The sequence below is a fragment of the Palaemon carinicauda genome, chromosome 40 (assembly GCF_036898095.1).
Source record: "Palaemon carinicauda isolate YSFRI2023 chromosome 40, ASM3689809v2, whole genome shotgun sequence".
NCBI lineage: Eukaryota > Metazoa > Arthropoda > Malacostraca > Decapoda > Palaemonidae > Palaemon > Palaemon carinicauda.
In genome coordinates, this window is record NC_090764.1 from 7459194 (window position 1) to 7480746 (window position 21553).

Here is a 21553-nt window from a genome sequence, read left to right on the forward strand (position 1 = left end):
ATACCTAGCTCGTGGGCAGGGCAAATCAGAACAGAACAACATATAAATCTCTAATTATAATATTTTTTCAATCATGATAATGTGTGTCTGTTTACAAGCGCTGTCTTAATTCTCTTCCTCTTGTTTTGTTAAAGTTTTTTATAGTTTATATAGGAGATATTTATTCTATGTTGTTAGTTGTTACTGTTTTGAAAATGATTTATTTTTCATTTTTTCCCCTTTTCTTTCTGGGCTATTTTCCCTGTTTGGGGCCCCTGGGCTTATAGCATCCTGCTTTTCCAACTAGGGTTGTAGCTTAGCATTTAATAATAATAATAATAATAATAATAATAATAATAATAATAATAATAATTATAATTATATATATAGGCCTATATATATATATATATATATATATATATATATATATATATATATATATATATATATATATATATATATATATAGGCATATATATATATATATATATATATATATATATATATATATATATATATATATATTCTATTTCTGCAAATATGAAAACTTTCCATGCATAAACCTACTGTTGTTATTCTTATATTCAATATTAGCAATCGAATATGAAATGCATTTAGTTTGAGCACGCTTCTATTGCACGATTAACTATGTGATTTTCATCTTGCATAATAAATAGTAGATTAGACTTATAGGTATTTCCCAGGTTTGTACATCCTTTTTCATTTCTCGCTTTTCTACTATTTAATATGCATGATGAAAATCACTTATTTGATTGTAGGCCTACTTTGATTTTAGTTAACTTTTCATAATGAGGAAGATTTAAGTTTCGTGCTATTTATCCGTAACAACTTTAAAGATTTTTTTTCATCCATTAGGCCTATATCAAATAATTTCACTCTAATTTCTTTGTATTATATTAAATAAGTAATATGTAATTCTATGCGAATTTTTATACTCTAAAGTTCTAAACTATCATAGCAAGAAAAAAACACATTATTATTATTATAATTATTATTATTATTAAGCTACAACCCTAGCTGGAAAAGCAAAATACTATAAGCCTAGGGGCTCCAACAGGGAAAATAGCCCACCGAGGAAAGGACACAAGGAAAAAGAATAAATATTTTAAGAATAATAATAAAATAAATATCTCCTATGTAAACTATAAAACCTAACAACACATGAGGAAGAGAAATTAGATAGAATAGTGTGCCCGAGTGTACCCTCAAGCAAGAGAACTCTAACCCAAGATAGTGGAAGACCATGGAACAGAGGCTATGGCACTACCAGACGACCTCGAGATTTTTTTTTTTTATTGTTGAATATATTTTTCATAGTTCTTAAATAGATATGAGGTAAAGCAGAGGTTGAATAGTGAATGCATATCCATTATGATCAAGAATCGTCTGATCGAAAGATGATATCTGAAAATAGAATTTATAATGCTAATTTTATTCCAACAAAATAGCTTTTAATCATTTCATCTCTACCAAAAAACCGAGTTGATCTTATTTCATCTTTAAAGATTTATGAATCTCATATTTTAAGAATCTTTCATTAGTAAAATAGATATTGTTATCCGTTCATAAAAAATGGGTCCTTTAGTTTAAAAATAGATCATCCTCAAATGGTTTGGTTCGGTGTAGCTCTAGACCTACTGTAGGTCTTGGTGTAGGCCTAGACCAGAATTAATAGAGCCTGGGTGTTTGTTTGTTTGTTGGTTTGTAGCTTATCATACCTTTCATCGCAGTGTTGTGGAATTAACTCCCAATCCCCGTTTTCTGTCTCCACCTGATGGACAAGTTTTTGTTTCTTTAGAGTTGAACTTTTTTCCTCTACCCATCCTTTTGGAGATCACGCTCACACACATGCTGCAATGATATTATATACTGTAATATATATATATATATATATATATATATATATATATATATATATATATATATATATATATATATATATATGTGTGTGTGTGTGTGTGTGTGTGTGTGTGTGTGTACGTGTGTGATTATATGGTAATTATACAAATATACATATAACTATATGTATATGAATATATTCACTCTTATATATATATATATATATATATATATATATATATATATATATATATATATATATATATATATATATATACTGTATATATGCGTGTGTGTGTACAGTATGTGTGTATGTGTGTGCGTGTACGCGCGTGTAGAAATCACGAAAACTGACATTTAATGAACATAAAATGTGTAGCTCACTATAGCCACAGAATGGGAAATGAAAATACTGGATTGGATTTAGTACTTTCGTCTTATCGGTGAAGTTACTAATAGTACGAATTCTGTACTAACTCCATTCAAGTCGTTTGATGTTTCCTTTCGTGGCTATAATACATATATGCATATATACAACCTAGTATATAAAGCCTGTATAAACCTTATCAAAGTGTGTAGACGCTTGAAAAGGAAAATAAATGAACTTAGGAGGTAGGTCTATTCTTATTTTTCGATATATCTTTTTAAATATGCGAGTGAACGTAAAACTACTGATAATTTAAAGGACTATAGATAAAATAATACATTTATGAAGTAACCAAAATATTAAATTAAAGAAAATAACCTCTTTAGGCGTTAATGTTAAAATAAACAGCTTAAATGTTTGATAAGATTAACATTTTACTTAAGGTTGCAACGCTGATACGACGATATCGTGATTATCGAAAGTCTGACTAAAAAAAGAAAAAAGAAAAAAAATGATAGGATAATGGCTCTCACTAATTTCAAGCATTATTCATATAATTTTAAAAACACTTGGTTTTATCCTAATCATTATTATTATTATTATTATTATTATTATTATTATTATTATTACTTGCTAAGCTACAACCCTAGTTGGAAAAGCAGGATGCTATAAGCCCAGGGGCCCCAACAGGGAAAATACCCCAGTGAGGAAAGAAAACATGGAAAAATAAAATATTCTAAGAACAGTAACATTAAAATACTTCCTATATAAACTAAAGAAACTTTAACAAAACAAAAGGAAGAGAAATTAGTTAGATAGAAGCTTTAGTCTCACTTATTTATCTTGTCTTTATACATTGATTGGTTCTACTTTATATCTGTGGTGCAATGGGCCCCAACATGGGTCTATGGTTGCACAACTATGCTCTACTATAGCCAATTCTTTTAAGTGAGGCAGATTTGCACCGACTCGCAGGGGTGCCCTTTATAACTCGGAAAAGTTTCCTGATCGCTGATTGGTTGGACGAGATAATTCTAACCAATCAGATAACAGGAAACGTTTCCGAGCTAAAAGGGCACCGCTGCGAGTCAGTGCACATGCGCCTCATTAAAAAAAATTGAGTATGGGGCTCTTTTTTCAGTATTGGAACACATAAGATGAAAGAGATAGCCGTCACTATAGTCTATTTCTTTTAGCGATGCAGATTTGCACCGACTGGCAGGGGTGCCCTTTTAGCTAGGAAAAGTTTCCTGATCGCTGATTGGTTGGACGAGATAATTCTAACCAATCAGCGATCAGGAAACTTTTCCGAGCTAAAAGGGCACCGCTGCGAGTCAATGCAAATGCGCCTCATTAAAAAAAATTAGTATAGGACTCTTTTTTTCAGTATTGGAACATATAAGATGAAAGAGATAGCCGTCATTAGGAGGAAATGGTCAGACTTAATAAATTAATTGTATTTAGCTATTAAGCAAAATCCATTGGACCTAAATTTCCGAAAATATTATATGGTTTTCTAATTAGGTTTGATTGATTGATTTGAAGTTCTCTGGCATCATGACATCGAAGGTCACTGACGCCGCAGGAAAAGACATTAAAATGATAGAAAGGTTCGCTTAAGTATACTCATTAAATACGAATCACACAAAGTTCCGGCTTGATTATTAAAATTCTCATAACACAGATACATCCGGGTTTATTACCTCCGCTAACAATGTTGGAATAAGGTTGTGTTTTCGCCTCTGTTTGTATGTGTGTGTTTTTGTTTGTGAACAGCTTCCTGGCCACAATCCTAATTGTAGAGTAATGAAAATTGCAAGGATTAACTGTTATTTAAAAAGCCGGAAACAATTAAATTTTGGAAGGTCAAGGTCAAAGGTCAAAATCACGGCCAAGCAAAATGTGCAACTCACGTAATCAGCTATAAGTTTAGACATGGTTGCCACAGAGACTTAAAACTTGGTTCATATTTGAGTGTATGAAAATTCACGCCAATTATTACATGTTAAGGTCAAGGTCGAGTCCAAAGTCAAGGTCAAGCAAAAGGTCAAACTCCGGTCATCAACCATATGGCCACAATTTTAATTGTAAAGTAACGAAACTTTCATGAATTTTAAACTGTTATGTAAAGAGCTGTTAAGGTCAAAGATCAGGGTCGAGTCCAAGGTTAAGGTCAAGCAAAGGTCAAATTCCGGTCATCAACCATAGGGCCACAAAATTAATCGTAAAGTAATGAATCTTACAGGGATTTTAAACTGTAAAGATCTGGAAATAATTAATTGGACCTGGGAAAGGCACTCTAGTTTCAAGGAATAAGCTGCCGTGGCGGAGGTCTGCACTCTCAGAGGGATTGTCTAATTATTATTATTATTATTATTATTATTATTATTATTATTATCATCTTCCTCATCATTAGCTAAGCTACAACCCTAATTGGAAAAGCAGGATGTTATAAGCCCAAGGGCTCCAACAAGGGAAAATAGCACAGTGAGGAAAGGAAATAAGTAAACTACAAGATAGGTAATGAAAAAAATATATAATATTTTAAGAACAGTAACGGCATTGAAATAAATCTTTCATATATATATATATATATATATATATATATATATATATATATATACACATATATAAACCCCAAGACAGTGGAAGACCATGGTACAGAGACTACGGCACTACCCAAGACCAGAGAACAATGGTTTGAATTTGGAATGTCCTTCTCCTAAAGAGCTGTTTACCATAGCTAAAGAATCTCTTCTACCGTTACCAAGAGGAAAGTAGCCACTGAGCAATTACAGTGCAGTAGTTAACCCTTTGAGAGAAGAAGAATTGTTTGGTAATATCAGTGTTGTCAGATGTATGAGAGATGGGAATGCAGAAAGAATAGGCCAGACTATTTGGTGTATGTGTAGGGAAAGGGAAAATGTGCTTTAACCAGTGAGAAGGATCCAATGTAGTACTGTCTGGCCAGTCAAAGGACCAAATAACTCTCTAGCGTTATCGAGTAGGACTGCGTGTGCTCCAGCACACAATCGAATGAAATCAATTCTATCTACACGTTTTCAACTATCCGAACATATTAATATACTGAAGAATCTTTGTAACTATATCTTTTACTTTATCAATCTTCAAAAATTTTCTGATTTTTAATCAGATGTCTTGTGGACAATGAGAAATCTTGAGAGAAACTCTGTTTCTTCATCATTTATAGTGGGCAAGTTAGACAAATCTTCTTAAATTTAGAAACAGGATATTAAAGGCCAGGCCAACTTAAAAAAATTTGCATTTTTTCTATTTTTAATGAGTTGAAATCCCGACTTATTTCAGTGATGTTTTTGCCATCTAATTAACCTGGCAAAACACACATTTGAAAAATAAAACAGGTCAATAAATAGAATATTGTCTGGGTTGTACAAATTAGGGCCACATATAGCAGGTTGATTTGCTGTGAGCGATCAGACTGAAGTCTCCCATCAACACCAATGAACTAAGACAGAAGTCTCCCATCAACACCAATGTACTAAGACAGAAGTCTCCCATCAACACCAATGTACTAAGACTGAAGTCTCCCATCAACACCAATGTACTAAGGCCAGCGTGGTGATGAAATGACCAAATCCCAGACATGAATAAGGACGGAAGTACTGAGCGTAAACACTTAATTTCATTTTATTGTTTTTCATGCGATAAACGAGTTAATTTAAGCTCTATGATCCGCTTATTTGCTTACAATGCTTGAAAAGTTTCTGTGTATTGCAGTACCCATTCCTTTATTCACAAATACCTTCTTATAAATGCCTTCCACTAAATAACATTAATCACTTTTAGTTGTCAAAAAATATTGAAATATTCCACAACGAGAAAGCTGTTTCGAACTAAGATCCTTTCGCAACATTTGTATTCGTGATCAATACTTGTTGCTACTCTATTTCCACCTCCTAAGGTTTTGCAAGACCCCCAAATTCACCTAGTATAATTTAAAACATTAACTATTGTATTCATGATCAGTATGTGATAATAATTGTATCCATGATGATAATATCTTTGTTCATAAACGAAGTTTTGCAGTACCTCGAATTCATCTTCCTGTAAGGTAACTTCTATCTTTAGAAGAGATGAATTAGCAAGAGTGCAAACAAAATAATATAAACTCGTAGAAACAAAAGAGATATAATCCGAAGAGGAAAAACGGTAAAAAAAAATATTTGTAAAGTCAAATATAATTCAAAACCATACTATTTACGATATATTTTAAAACCAGAAGTTGTGACACGTCAACTGGTTAATATTTTACGAGATGTTACGAAATCTGAGGTGCTGTTACAAAGGCTACGCCCACGCAAGTTTTCTACGATCACCAACTGTCAATCTTTTGTTCTTATCTTCAAATTGTAAACATTGAACATTGTTAACCCGATAATGGCTCTTAGTGACACCTTCATCCTGCAGAAAAGGTTAGCGCTTCATATTTATTCTATTGACAGATTAATACAAATATATCATTACTGTAGATAATTCCAAGGCAAAAATATTCCCCAAAAACGGAGTAATATTACGTTAAACAATAGTGTTTCTCCTATTCTTCTATTCCTTTCTCCTTTTATGTATACGTATTGTACCGAGTTATTGCTTTAGAGTACATAATTACATGTTCATCTAGAGTACATAAATTACAATTACTATAGTACTTCAGGAGAACTCTTTAGCTGTACGTCCTTCCTCGAGGTTTACCACAGTTAAGGCAAACCTACTGTACTTTAATCCTATTAACTTTAACCTACCTTGACACTTAATCCTATAAACTTTTAAACCTATTAAGTACTAGTAAATCAGCTGGTAGAAGTTTTGGAGCCTTTTTATACCAGCGGCTAGTTCCTCCTGTTCCCATAAAATATGGACATCAACTAGCCTAAATTTTCCCCTTTAGCCATACCTATAAGCCGTATCCTTACTAACTAACGCCGTAGCCTTACCTACTAATACCGTATCCTTACCTACTAACGCCGTATCCTTACCTACTAATGCCGTATCCTTACCTACTAATGCTGTATTCCTTACCTACTAATGCCGTATCCTTACCTACTAACGCCGTATCCTTACCTACTAATGCTGTATTCCTTACCTACTAATGCCGTATCCTTACCTACTAACGCCGTATCCTTACCTACTAACGCCGTATCCTTACCTACTAACGCCGTATCCTTACCTACTAACGCCGTATCCTTACCTATTAACGCCGTATCCTTACCTACTTACCTAACGCAGGGCTAAAACCCCCTGCAACCCCCCCCTTAGACTGCCGTATTTTAAGTCAGTCATCATCGTACTTACAGGTGGCCGTTATTATACATACACCCCAAAATTTTAATATATTTGGCGAGCGATTGATAATTAAGGTGTAATTATTTTAGTATGCCGTACTTAACCAAAGTAGTATAACCTCACCTAACCAAAATTAACTTTGTGAATCCAGCTTTACTTAGTGCCTTTATCCTCCATATCCCAAATGATTTCAAGGTAGAATGGGATAGAATTCAAGCAAGATTTTCTTTAAATCCGTTGTTTATGGTCACAGGAAAAAGCCCAGAGCCTTTGTATGTCAGCGGCCAGTTCCTCCTTTGTGGATTAAAAATGGACATTAACTAATCTCAACTTTCCCCCCTAACCTAACCTACAAGCCGTGTCTTTGCCTACTTTCCTAAAGGGGGGGGGGGGCGCTAATGCGCCCCTACAACCCCCCTTACACTGCCGTATTCTAAGTTAAACGTAAACATGCATGCAGGTGGCCGCTATCATACATACACCCCAAAAGCTCAACTAAATACCAAGTATAAGCTTAGATGCTCTTCACCTATCTATTAATCGATAGTGTCCACAAACTTATTTTGCGAAGTGATCAGCAGCTGACATACCATTAGGACACCATGTTCATAATGTTCATTGAAATATCTCAAAATGGTCTACAGGTAAAGTTTTACCAAAATATTATTATAATCGGGGGTAAAAATATATAGTTCTTTTGTGTCATATGTAAATGAACAATATGCGATGTGAAATGCGGAATGCCTTGGAATGTATACAATAAAATTAATGTGAAGGTCCTGTAGAGAGTAGAGTTTCCCTGCCGTATGGGACCAGAAAAACAGTCCTTAAATTAAAAAAAAGTAAAATATATATCTTACATATATAGAACACAAATGCTGCAAAGACAGTTATAGAGAAAACCTAGCCTAACCTATAGTCCATTTCTTTTAGCGATGCAGATTTGCACCGACTCGCATCGGTGCCCTTTTAGCTCGGAAAAGTTTCCTGATCGCTGATTGGTTGGATGAGATAATTCTAACCAATCAGCGATCAGGAAACTTTTCCGAGCTAAAAGGGCACCACCGCGAGTCAGTGCAAATATGCATTGCTAAAAGAAATGGACTATAGTATATTGGGGTCCTAACCATACCGGAAGAAACAGGTTTAAAGTATTTGTATTCGTATTTTCAGTTGTTTATAGGACTTTGATAAGTTGCAGAATATCTGACAACTACGTTCAATAAGGGGAATTCAGTTGGATAGCAACCCTGAAGAAATCATTGGTTGTTTGGGGTGATGTAATGTGATAATATGACTAGCGCTGTAACAACTATATATGATTTTCCTCCTTACACCCACATTAAAGGAGTTTCCAGAGTAATTTAGTGACACTAGCTTGATGAGAGTATTAAGTGTTTTTCCAAACATTAGTGAAACTGGTCATGTTGAGTGTAGGCAAGGTTGTTCTTTTATAATTTGAGTGTATTTTGGCATTGAAGGTTAAAGGGCTGCATTTTAGTTCCAATTTTATCTGTAGAGATCGTCATCAGAACATTAGCTGGGCAAGAAAGTGTCATGCCATATAATTTGTGTAAGCAAATGCAATACCAGTGATAAAAAATAGGGTAAATATAATACTTTAATTTCTACCCAAATACACAAACCATATATTTTTCCTACTCACTATCTTGTATTTTATGCATTTCTGACCGTGATTATTGGGGCAAACCTCCCGTTTATGAGTTTTTAGACCCCCTTATATAAAGGCAATTATGGGGGACCCCAATGGGAAACCGTGGTGGTTTGGGTGGGGTTACGGCCAAAACAAGCGATTTGCAGTAATAATAATGGTCAGAAATGCAAAATAAACACAAGATAACCTGTTGGAAAAATATATGATTCATTTAAGTGGTTGAGAATTAATGCATCTTAATTATGTGATTTACTTTACGTCCTTCTAATGGTTTTTGCTCCGCAGTGGCTCGCTTCGCTCGCAATTAAATATTACATCACTGCTCCCATGTTCTGGCAAGCGGTACAAGTTGAGCTGCGCTAGCAAGCCCCGTGGGTCATTATTTTGGGGTTATTTTTTACTTTCACATGAATCGCTATACTGTACTCTAAACGTAAAGCGTTTCCATCCTAATCAATTGCCGACGTAGATTAAATTGCTCTAAATTTCGAAAAAAATTCACTTTTGAATTAGATTAAACTTCCCTCTTAGAGATGTCTTTACGTGGTAAAGCTGAAATTGAAGGGGAGGGTGGAAAAAAATGGCTGTTGTAGAACAACGTCCATGAGCTTTTGCTTAAATATTTGGAAGCTCATAATTGGTTGAAAAAGCCAGCTAATGATTTAGTCATACAAAAAACAGAAAAGCTGGTAAAAGTGAATGCATGTGCAGTAACTCGCCATCAATTTCCCAAATGTAAACAATGGTCTTAAGAGTAAGAATTAGCCTTCACATTTTAATCAACCGATACGTAAATTATTAAGCACCAGCCGCCATTAAACATATAGAGAAAAATGTCAAAGTAGCCAGCACTCATCCATTTCTTATAGCAAATTTCAGTTTTGCTAGTAATTAAAGTATCATATTTGTTCCGACACTCATACAAACCCTATGCTATTTATTAGGGATTATACTTATGATGAAGCTGAAACTAGTCATGAGACTTTTAGTGAGGTGGAACTACCCCACCGCTTGTTAGCAGGGGGTAGCCGGCCTCCCTGCTCTCTCTCACACACACACTTGTGTTGTCTAGTCACTTTTTACTTTCAGCTAAGTGAGAGTAGAACTACGTCTCTCTCTCTCCTCTCCAAATGTGTTTTCTAGCCTTTAACTTATTAACTTACTTTTTGTTCTTTTTCCTTATTCCCACACTTCCGAGAGTGTTTCTGTTTTCTACAACACTCTCTTCCTCTGCTCCTTCATTTAGCTATCTTCTGCTTTCTCTTTTTAAGACATTAGAAAGTACTTTCTATGTCTGTATAGAATATTGACAACGAGTTAATGCTTACTAAGATTGATGTGTGTGTCATGAAACAAATTCATATGTTTAATTTAATTTTTCATTAGAAAAAACTTTTAAGAGCTAAAATTTTATGATTTTTCTCTGAAAAATTTTATTTGCCTGATTTATCTGTAGTTATACTGTATTTGTTCTTTTTCAGAATAATGCCTAGATGGTGCCTGGTTTTTGTATTCGTGTGCTTGCTCAGCTGTTCTCATGGAGGTAAAGACTTCCCAGAACAAGACGAGGATGAGGACTTGGATTTCTACCTTGGAAAGCTTTTTGAAGAAAATACGGAGCATTTAGACGTTCATGATATGCTAAACTACGGGGGACAAAAGAACCAGCCGAGTGAAGATGCTAAGCGTCCCATCATGTTTAAAGATGATCTTGAAATGCTTGATAAAGGTACTGCAATCTATTTCAAAAGTATTGATATATTTCATTATTTTGTAATGATCTTAACATTGACTATAGGGCTAAATTCAAAACTTGCAGTGGATAATTATGATGTATTCAGATATATCAGAAGGAAAAAAAAATTGAAAAGCTACTGTATTCAACCCTTTTACCCCCAAAGGACGTACTGGTACGTTTCACAAAAGCCATCCCTTTACCCCCATGGACGTACCGGTACGTCCTTGCAAATAAATGCTGTAAAAATTATTTTTTTCATATTTTTGATAAATTTTTGAAAAAATTCAGGCATTTTCCAAGATAATGAGACCAACCTGACCTCTCTATGACAAAAATTAAGGCTGTTAGAGCAATTTAAAAAATATATACTGCAAAATGTGCTGGGAAAAAAATAACCCCTTGGGGGTTAATGGTTGGGAATTTCCAAATAGCCTGGGGGTTAAAGGGTTAAATGGACGGAGTTATTCCCTTGTAGAGGGAACCCTCTATTTCTTCACCTATTAGCTTGCGCTTTACTCCATACATACAAGAGAAATGAAAATAAAGTGGAGGGTAGGGAGCTCTCAAGTAACTGTTTTTGTGAAACACATATACAATGCATTCCTTTTACACTTTTAACCTTGAAAAGCCATTCATTATGAGGGAATTTAACATGCATTTCATGAGATCAAGTATTTATTTAACAAAGTTAGAAATTAGCTTTAACCTGTTAAGCGTCCCAACCCACCCCGGATGATCCTGCTTTCATACTGCCCTATTGTTCACCATGAATGTATTTTTATGAATTTTCTTTTTCTTCAAACATAAATTTCCTACCATATCAGGAACCAAAGGAAAGTGATCACACACTCCATCTTCTGTAACTCTTGTTGTTAGTCACTTGGTATTGAAAAGTTACCATCACTTGGTATCAAAAAATAAATTGGCTCTTTCAATATCTTTATCAGTGGAGGATTCAGAACTGTACCTCTCCTTATGCAATGGGTTATCAATATCAGAGTCGTCTAGTAATTATTCAAATCCCCTTGAAGAAATATACCCCCTCTTTAGTGATCGATGTCTGGATGCCAGAAAACCTAAAATCAATCAATCAATCCTCTTTGTTGAGCTCATTGTAAAAGAGGCAAAAGGTTGAAGCATTACGAGCAATGCTTGAAGCGAACTGACAAAAATGTGAGCCTTTTATTGTCAAGCAACTGACTAAAAAACGTTGCCAGGCACCCAATTACTTTCCATTTACAACTTGTGTGTGCTGAGAGAATTGCCAAATGATGTTCATACATTTTTCTATACAAGTGAACGTATTATTATGGGGATGATAGTCTGAAAAGGGCGTTTAAAGTCATAAGCATAATATCACGTTGAAGGCAGTAGTGAATAAATTGCAATAAACGTAATAATATTTGGGTGACGCTTAACAGGTTAAATAGGGGTTTAGTACTTTTGATTTGATGAAGAAGTATAAATATTTCTTAAAATTTTCTGTCCTTTCTTCTTCTTATCCTTAAAATAGAAAATAATGTCTGAAGAATTTATCTTTCAGGTGTTGTTTGTGATATTTTTAAGGCAATAAATTTTTACAATAAAAACATTGGTAAAGTTAAGATTCTCTTGTCTTATTTTTAAGTTTCTTTTTAATGTTCCCCATTTTGAAATTTTGAACCTTTTCTCTATTATATCTTTTCCAGAGACATGTAGTTTTGATAAATTGAAGTGGAATGAAGAAGCTCAAAAACTTACAAATTGTCAAGAGCAACTAAAAGTTTTAGCAAGAAATAGTGATGTAAGTTTTGATTTCCTCTATATTTGTTTTTATTTTTGGTTTACTATGTTTCATCACCCTTTTCCTGTTATCTTTGGTATGTGTAATTTTAAACAAAGATTTGATTGTTGATGAGATTTCTGGTATCAATAGAAACTTCATGATTATTTCCATAGTAGTTTAGGTGTGATGAGGTATAGACAAGACAGTTGACCACCTTATATAGGCACACAAGGTGGTAGTAAGTGATCGAGAAAGGTATTTTAAATTCTCAAATGGTAGAACCTGCAGGTTGCTGTGGCCTGATTGGTAACGTCTCTGCCTGGTGTTTGCCAGTCGGTGGTTCGAGTCCCGCTCAGACTCGTTAGTGCCATTAGTGTCTGTATCCTTACCATCCTTGTGAGCTAAGGTTAGGGGGTTTGGGGGAGCCTATAGGTCTATCTGCTGAGTCATCAGCAGCCACTGCCTGGCCGTTCCTGGTCCTAGCTTGGGTGGAGAGGAGGCTTGGGTGCTGATCATATAATATATGGTCAGTCTCTAGGGCATTGTCCTGATTGTTAGGGCAATGTCACTGTCACTTGCCTCTGCCATTCATGAGCGACCTCTAAACCTTTAAACAGATGTTATATGATGATAACCCGGCCATAATGAGTAATAATAAGCTAGGACTTAACTATCCTTATACAGCACCAAATGGTATTTTCAAAGAATATAGAGGAAGAACATTTTGAAACCCAATTCAAAATTCACGTACGAAGGCGAGGATGGCAAGAATTACATTATACTTAACAACTTTTAGAAAAGGTTTTAGGGCTCTGCATGCTCAAAGGGAGGTTAACATGTTCATAGTATGTTTTTGTTTGGCAATCTAGGATGTATGGTGATAAGAAGATGGTAGGCAATATTGTAAAATATTCTCGATGTTTAGCATAACAGCTGTGGTCTTGGATGTCTGGGGAAGAACAATTTAGGATGTACTGTGGATGGTTTTTGGATGGCATAAATAGGATAATTAACATAATGAAATTTATTATTACGAAATATTTCATTATTATCTCTGGCCACCACAGTAAGATGAACTGGTTTGCCGTTAGTTGGCCATGGAAAATTGTTCCAATCCACCTGATATCTATTTTTCTTATCCAAATGTGAATAACAGTATGATAAAGATTTTAAGTCTGAATTTTTATGAATTTAAAAGATATGAATATAGTTAAACCTTGTGAAATTAATTTGGTCTTGTCCCGTAAAAGTTTATCATAGTGTTATAATTTCAGAATGATAAACTGAAATTGAAAAATATGGAGAAGAAGTTGCTAAAAGAAGTATCTGTTGATGCGATGGCATTTTACCGACGAGTAGTTTACCACTTATGGAATGTACTGAAGTTGGAGGTTAGTAATTTAGATTTTTTCAATATTAAACTTACCCGATAATCATGTAGCTGTCAACTCCGTTGCCCGACAGAATTCTATGGAGGGATACGCCAGCTATCACAATACTAGAAGGGGGTGTACTTACCAGCGCCACCTGTGGCCAGGTACTCAATCATTTGTTGTTGACACCTCCTCAATTATTCCTCTGTCGTGCTTCCGGCTAGACGTTCTGGGATACGCTTATGGTCTTCGAGTTTATTCACGGATATTTGGTGAAGTATTCTCTCAGATTAACGGCTGTCGCTTTACTGGAATCCTTCTTATATTAGCTAGATAGCTTTTATATAATACTGATATAACGGTTAACGAATTTTGCTTGTTTTTGGATCACCCTTTGGCTAACTCTTTGAAACAAGATGTCTGACGTTTCGCAAGCCCCCTCCCATAGACGATGTAGGTCTTGCAATAGGCGTATTCCGAAGGCCTCGGTAGATCCTCACACCGCTTGTTCTGACTGTAGGGACAGGCCCTGTCTATTAGAAAATCGATGTGAGGAATGCGCCGGACTTTCGGAATTGGAATTTGTCCGTCTTTTAAAATATTCATCTAAGTTAGAGAGAGGTTGAGTTAGGAGAAGTTCTTCTCACTCTTCTATGTTTTCCTCACCTCATGATCCCCTACCTTTTCCTACCCCTGTAGTGGCTACCCCCGAACCTACTGTGTGCCCTCCGCCTGATATGTCAGTTGTTTTGCGTGCTATTCAGGCTTTAGGCGATAAAGTAGAATCAGTGGTAAGTGACCATAAGTCTCTGATGGCCGAAGTTAAAGAACTGAAGGTCAAGAGTGCAGTGGGTGGAATTAGTGCCAGTGCTGTGACGAGTGCTAGTGTCGGTGCAGTGCCAAGTGCTAGTGGTGCCAGTGTGGTGCGTGAGGATTTTTCTGTGCGAGCCAGTCGTCCTCCCAGTCCGGGACCTCTTGCAAGCTCCCATGCCCAGGGGAGAAGCAATGTCGAAGGGCTTAAGGGTTCGACAGGCCTTGTTAGGCGCACAGAACTATCCTCGGTGGTTGCGGGCGTGTCTTCCTTAGACCGTCACTCCCACCTGCAGACGATTGAGCCCGTCTTATTCTCGTCCGCTGATCAACTAGCAGGGAAGAAACGTTGGTCTCAGGTCTCGAGACCGCTTAAACGTAGAGTCCAGTCCGCGAGTGCTCAGCCAGGTTGCAGTCATTGGCTCAGCTCTGACTCGCCTCAGTCATCTGTCGACTGTACTCCGCCCAAGAGGAGTAAGGTTCTGCCAAAACAGAGCCCGACTGTGACTTTACCTCAGTCTGTTATCGTTTCTGCCGATCCCAAGTGGACCCTGCTTCAGTCCATGCAAGCTCAGCTTTCGGACTTGATGCGTGAGTGTCGGGCTGAGAGTGTTGCACCTCCTCCTCCGCCTACACTCCCTCCGCCTGTTCTCGCTCCGCCTGTGCTCACCCCGCCTGCACTTGCTCCGCCTGGTCGCAGCACCATCTGCCAGGCGTACGATGTTGAGCCACTTTCGGAGTTCGCTGTTCCCAGTGGTGTTCAGCCTCAGCCTTCTTTAAGGCAACCCTTGCTTTGGGATCAGGAGAGTTATTCCACTCTTCCTCCGCCTCCCCTTGCTGCTCCACCAGTGGTGCAACTCTCGGTTGGGGTACAACAACCTCTCCCCTCCGTGAGTCTGTCTGCTCAGCCATCGCTGCAGCGAGCTCAACCCTCCTCAAGGCAAGCTCCTCTACACCCTGGACTTGCGCCTCAGGAGCCTCAGCTTGCGAGAACTTTACCTTGTTCTGCGCAGCCTCAACCTCATCATGCTCCGCTCATCTCACAGGAACAGGAACGGACTACTCCGCCTCCGTCCTCCGCTCAGCTTGTGCAATCCTTGGGTTCAACCTCTCTTGCTAGGAGTCAACCTCCTTCACCCATGCGCCTGCCTTCTGCTTCGTCTGTTGTTCAGCCTTTGAAGTCTGAGCCTCAGGTTTTCCCTCAACAGTTACTGGAAGAGGAAACCACTGTTATTGTTCCTACCCGTTCTGACTCTGCGGTTCAGCATTCTGGTCCGATCGCTTCGCTACCCTCTGCTGATGAGGTGTCGGATGATGAGGAGGCACACCTTGATCCCTCATCAGACGTGGACGAATCTAAGCTTTCTCCATTGTCGATTGATTTTCGTAAGGTCTTGGCTCTACTCAGGGAGATTTACCCAGACCACTTCGTCTCTGCTATTCCCCGCTCTCCACCATCTGAGTTTTCGCTGGGCGTACAACAAGCTAAGTCCAACTATACTAAGCTTGTCCTAGCTAGATCCTCCAAGAGGGCTTTAAGGATCTTAGGGGAGTGGCTGCAGTCTAAACAACACCTTGGCAAGACTTCCTTCATGTTCCCTCCAACGAAGCTCGCTTCGAAAGGTTGCGTTTGGTATGCCACAGGGGAAGCACCAGGCTTAGGAGTACCTGCCTCTGCCCAGGCTGACTTCTCAAGTCTGGTGGACTCGCCTCGGAGAACTGCTATGAGACGCTCGAAGGTTTGTTGGACCTTCTCAGACCTGGATCATTTTCTGAAAGGGTTGTTCAGAGCATTTGAAATGTTCAACTTTCTCGACTGGTGCCTGGGAGCCCTCAGCAAGAAAACCTCTCCTGCGGACAAAGATTCTGCCATGCTAATAATGTCCTGCATGGATAAGGCCATCAGAGATGGATCGGGTGAGCTAGCGTCGTTATTTGTATCAGGGGTGTTGAAGAAAAGGGAACAACTGTGTACCTTCCTTTCCGCCAGCATTACACCTTGCCAACGGTCACAACTCCTTTTTGCTCCACTCTCAAAGTTCCTCTTTCCCGAGGAGCTAGTTAAGGACTTGTCGGCTGCCCTGATACAAAAGGACACGCACGATCTTGTAGCCTCATCGGCTCGTAAGTCTAAGGTTGCCACCTCAGTCCCCAAGACTTATCGCTCCCCAGTGGCTGATACCCCGGCTACGAGGTTCATACCGCCCTTTCGTGGTAGAGCCCCCAGCCGAGGAAGCTCCCGTCCAGACTCTCACAGGAGCAAGTCTAGGAAAGGATCCAGGACATCTAAGGGAAAGAACTGACTCTCAGATTCTCCAGACAACAGTAGGAGCCAGACTCAAGATCTTCTGGCGAGCCTGGGAGAAGAGAGGTGCAGACGCACAGTCTGTCAGTTGGCTGAGGTACGGTTACAGGATTCCATTCTGCCTCAAACCACCTCTGACCACATCGCCCATCAACCTCTCTCCCAACTACAAAGAAGAGGACAAGAGGCTAGCATTGCAACAGGAGGTGTCGCTACTTGTGCAGAAGAAGGCAGTGGTTATAGTCCGGGACCATCAATCCCCGGGCTTCTACAACCGTCTCTTTCTTGTGGCCAAGAAGACAGGAGGTTGGAGACCGGTGCTGGACGTCAGCTCTCTCAACGAGTATGTCACCAAGCAGACGTTCACGATGGAGACGACCAAGTCGGTCTTAGCAGCGGTCAGACAGGAGGACTGGATGGTCTCGTTGGACTTGAAAGATGCATACTTTCACGTTCCCATTCATCCAGACTCCCAACCTTTCCTGAGATTCGTTTTCGGAAAGGTTGTCTATCAGTTCCAAGCCCTGTGTTTTGGCCTAAGCACAGCTCCTATGGTCTTTACTCATCTGATGAGGAATGTAGCGAAATTCCTACACTTATCGAACATCAGAGCCTCCCTCTACCTAGACGACTGGCTGTTGAGAGCCTCCACGAGTCGTCGTTGTCTGGAGAACCTCAATTGGACTTTAGACTTAATCAGAGACCTAGGTCTATTAGTCAATATAGAGAAATCTCAACTCATTCCCTCCCAATCCATTGTGTACCTGGGAATGGAGATTCAGAGTCAGGATTTTCGGGCTTTTCCATCGGCCCCCAGGATAAACCAAGCCCTAGAGTGCATCATGAGCATGCTGAAGAGGAGCAATTGCTCAGTGAGACAGTGGATGAGTCTCACAGGGACCCTCTCATCACTGGCCCTGTTTGTCGAGCTAGGAAGACTCCACCTCCGCCCTCTTCAATTCCATCTTGCTGCTCATTGGGACAAGGGCTCGACTCTAGAAGCAGTCTCTATCCCTATCAACCAAGAGATGAAGACCACTCTCCTGTGGTGGAAGCACAATCTCCTTCTCAAGGAGGGTCTATCATTGGCCATCCAGACCCCCAATCTTCATCTCTTCTCAGATGCATCGGACTCGGGCTGGGGTGCGACCTTGGACGGACGGGAATGCTCAGGAGTATGGAACAAGGAACAAGGATTACTCCACATCAACTGCAAGGAACTGTTAGCAGTTCATCTAGCCCTGTTGAACTTCAAGTCCCTCCTGCTAGGCAAAGTGGTGGAGGTGAATTCAGACAACACCACAGCCTTGGCTTACATCTCCAAGCAAGGAGGGACCCATTCGAGGAGCCTTTACGAGATCGCAAGGGACCTCCTCATTTGGTCAAGAGGTCTAAACCTCACTCTGGTCACGAGGTTCATCCAGGGCGATATGAATGTTTCAGCGGATCGCCTCAGCAGAAGGAGTCAGGTCATTCCCACGGAATGGACCCTCCACAAGAGTGTGTGCAACAGACTTTGGACCTTGTGGGGTCAACCTACCATAGATCTGTTTGCCACCTCCATAACCAAGAGACTTCCGCTTTATTGTTCCCCTGTTCCAGACCCTGCAGCGGTTCATGTGGATGCTTTTCTTCTGAACTGGTCCCATCTCGACCTGTACGCATTCCCTCCGTTCAAGATAATAAACAAAGTTCTGCAGAAATTCGTCTCGCACGAAGGGACACGGCTGACGCTGGTTGCTCCCCTTTGGCCTGCAAGAGAATGGTACACAGAGGTACTTCAATGGCTAGTCGACTTCCCCAGGACTCTACCTCTAAGAGTGGACCTTCTACGTCAACCACACGTAGACAGGTTGCATCCAAACCTCCACGCTCTTCGGCTGACTGCCTTCAGACTGTCGAAAGATTCGCTAGAGCTAGAGGCTTTTCGAAGGAGGCAGCCAGTGCGATTGCCAGAGCTAGAAGAGTTTCCACTCGTAGAGTCTACCAGTCTAAGTGGGAGGTCTTCCGAAGCTGGTGTAGAGCCAATTCAATATCCTCTACCAATACCTCTGTGATCCAAATAGCTGACTTCCTTCTACATCTTAGGAATGAGAGATCCCTTTCAACACCTACGATTAAAGGATATAGGAGCATGTTGGCCTCAGTTCTCCGCCACAGGGGTTTGGACCTGTCTTCCAACAAGGACCTTCAAGACATTCTCAAGTCTTTTGAGACTTCTAAAGAACGTCGTCTTTCCACTCCAGGCTGGAATCTAGACGTAGTCTTAAGGTTCCTTATGACATCTAGGTTCGAACCTCTCCAGTCAGCTTCCTTCAAGGATCTTACCCTCAAGACTGCTTTTCTCGTTTGCCTTGCAACAGCTAAGAGAGTCAGTGAGGTTCATGCCTTCAGCAAGAACATTGGTTTCACAACCGAATCTGCAACATGTTCTTTTCAGCTTGGATTCCTAGCAAAGAACGAGCTTCCTTCACGTCCTTGGCCTAGATCGTTCGAAATACCTAGCCTCTCCAACATGGTAGGTAACGAACTAGAGAGAGTTCTTTGCCCTGTCAGAGCTCTCAAATATTATCTGAAGAGGTCTAAACCTATTCGAGGACAGTCAGAAGCCTTATGGTGTGCCATCAAGAAACCCTCGAGACCCATGTCCAAGAATGGGCTTTCGTACTATATAAGGCTTCTGATCAGAGAAGCACATTCTCACTTAAAGGAGGAAGACCTTGCATTGCTGAAGGTAAGGACCCACGAAGTAAGAGCTGTAGCTACTTCGTTGGCCTTTAATAAAAACCGTTCTCTGCAGAGCATAATGGATGCAACCTATTGGAGGAGCAAGTCAGTGTTTGCATCATTTTATCTGAAAGATGTCCAGTCTCTTTACGAGAACTGCTACACCCTGGGACCATTCGTAGCAGCGAGTGCAGTAGTAGGTGAGGGCTCAGCCACTACATTCCCTTAATCCCATAACCTTTTTTAACCTTTCTCTTGAATACTTTTATTGTTGTTTTTTATGGTTGTTACGGTAGGCTAAGAAGCCTTCCGCATCCTTGGATTTGGCGGGTGGTCTATTCATTCTTGAGAAGCGCCTGGGTTAAAGGTTTGGTAGAGGTCCTTTAGTAGGGGTTGCAACCCCGTGTACTTTGGCACCTTTGGGTTGATTCAGCCTCCAAGAGGAACGCTGCGCTCAGTAAGGAAGACGAACTTTAAATAAAGAGGCAGAGTAACGGTTCTATTCGACTTCCTTACCAGGTACTTATTATTTCATTGTTATTTGAGATAACTGTTATATGAAATATGGGATACTTAGCTATCCTTTAATCTTGTACACTGGTTTTCACCCACCTCCCTGGGTGTGAATCAGCTACATGATTATCGGGTAAGTTTAATATTGAAAAATGTTATTTTTATTAATAAAATAAATTTTTGAATATACTTACCCGATAATCATGATTTAATCGACCCTCCCTTTCCTCCCCAGAGAGAACCAGTGGACCGAGGAATAATTGAGGAGGTGTCAACAACAAATGATTGAGTACCTGGCCACAGGTGGCGCTGGTAAGTACACCCCCTTCTAGTATTGTGATAGCTGGCGTATCCCTCCATAGAATTCTGTCGGGCAACGGAGTTGACAGCTACATGATTATCGGGTAAGTATATTCAAAAATTTATTTTATTAATAAAAATAACATTTTTATTTCTAAAACCCTCATCAGTGTACTTATTTTATTACAAGATATTTTATTTTGCAGTGAAATGTGTCTATTTGGCAATCATTTACACAACATTTAGTATTTTGTGATATTTTTCTTTTTTACAAACTTGAGTGTATGGCAATTTCTGTTATATACGAGTGAAAAGCCTAATTGTTACAGATGAGTTTGTGAAACATTAATTATAATGATGACATATGATTACGAAATCTATTGACCTAAAAAACCTAATCCCTTCCAATAATAAAGTCAAGTGTAGATATATGGATATGAGAATGTTATGATTAAACTACATATGATATAGCATAATATTGTATACAGTATCTGGACATACAGAAAAAGAAAGTCTAAGCTAAAGAAAATCAAACGTGCTGATGTACTAATAGTACGTAAATAGGAGCTAGAGCAAGTAAATCGTGCACCACGTTACTTCATTTGCAACGTGCATAGCAATAATAAAGCTGTTGGGAAAACAAAATCTCCAGGAAAGCTAAATAACTAAGGGAATCTGTGTAATCACTGTTCATGGTAAAGACTCAGCCTTCATGCTGAATGAGAAGGCGAATGGAAGGATGGTTCTATTGGTATTATACTCATGCATGATGGAGTTTTATGTCTTTGCTTTTCAATTTAAAAGCTTTTATGTAATGATA

At 39.0% G+C, this 21553-nt stretch overlaps 1 protein-coding gene across 2 annotated transcripts in view; it reads left to right on the forward strand.

Annotated features, from left to right (window-relative positions):
• LOC137631521 (uncharacterized) overlaps positions 1 to 21553 on the forward strand; it is a 63751-nt gene that overhangs the window by 107 nt on the left and 42091 nt on the right. The window contains exons 1-4 of one of the 2 annotated variants that reach the window (XM_068363273.1): positions 6528 to 6659; positions 10684 to 10931; positions 12629 to 12723; positions 13980 to 14096. In XM_068363273.1, the coding sequence (XP_068219374.1) occupies positions 6625 to 6659; positions 10684 to 10931; positions 12629 to 12723; positions 13980 to 14096 (495 nt within the window). In that variant the 5' untranslated portion in view covers positions 6528 to 6624. Of the gene's footprint in view, positions 1 to 6527; positions 6660 to 10683; positions 10932 to 12628; positions 12724 to 13979; positions 14097 to 21553 lie in introns of those variants that run through there. The other variant, XM_068363274.1, reaches the window with a different exon arrangement.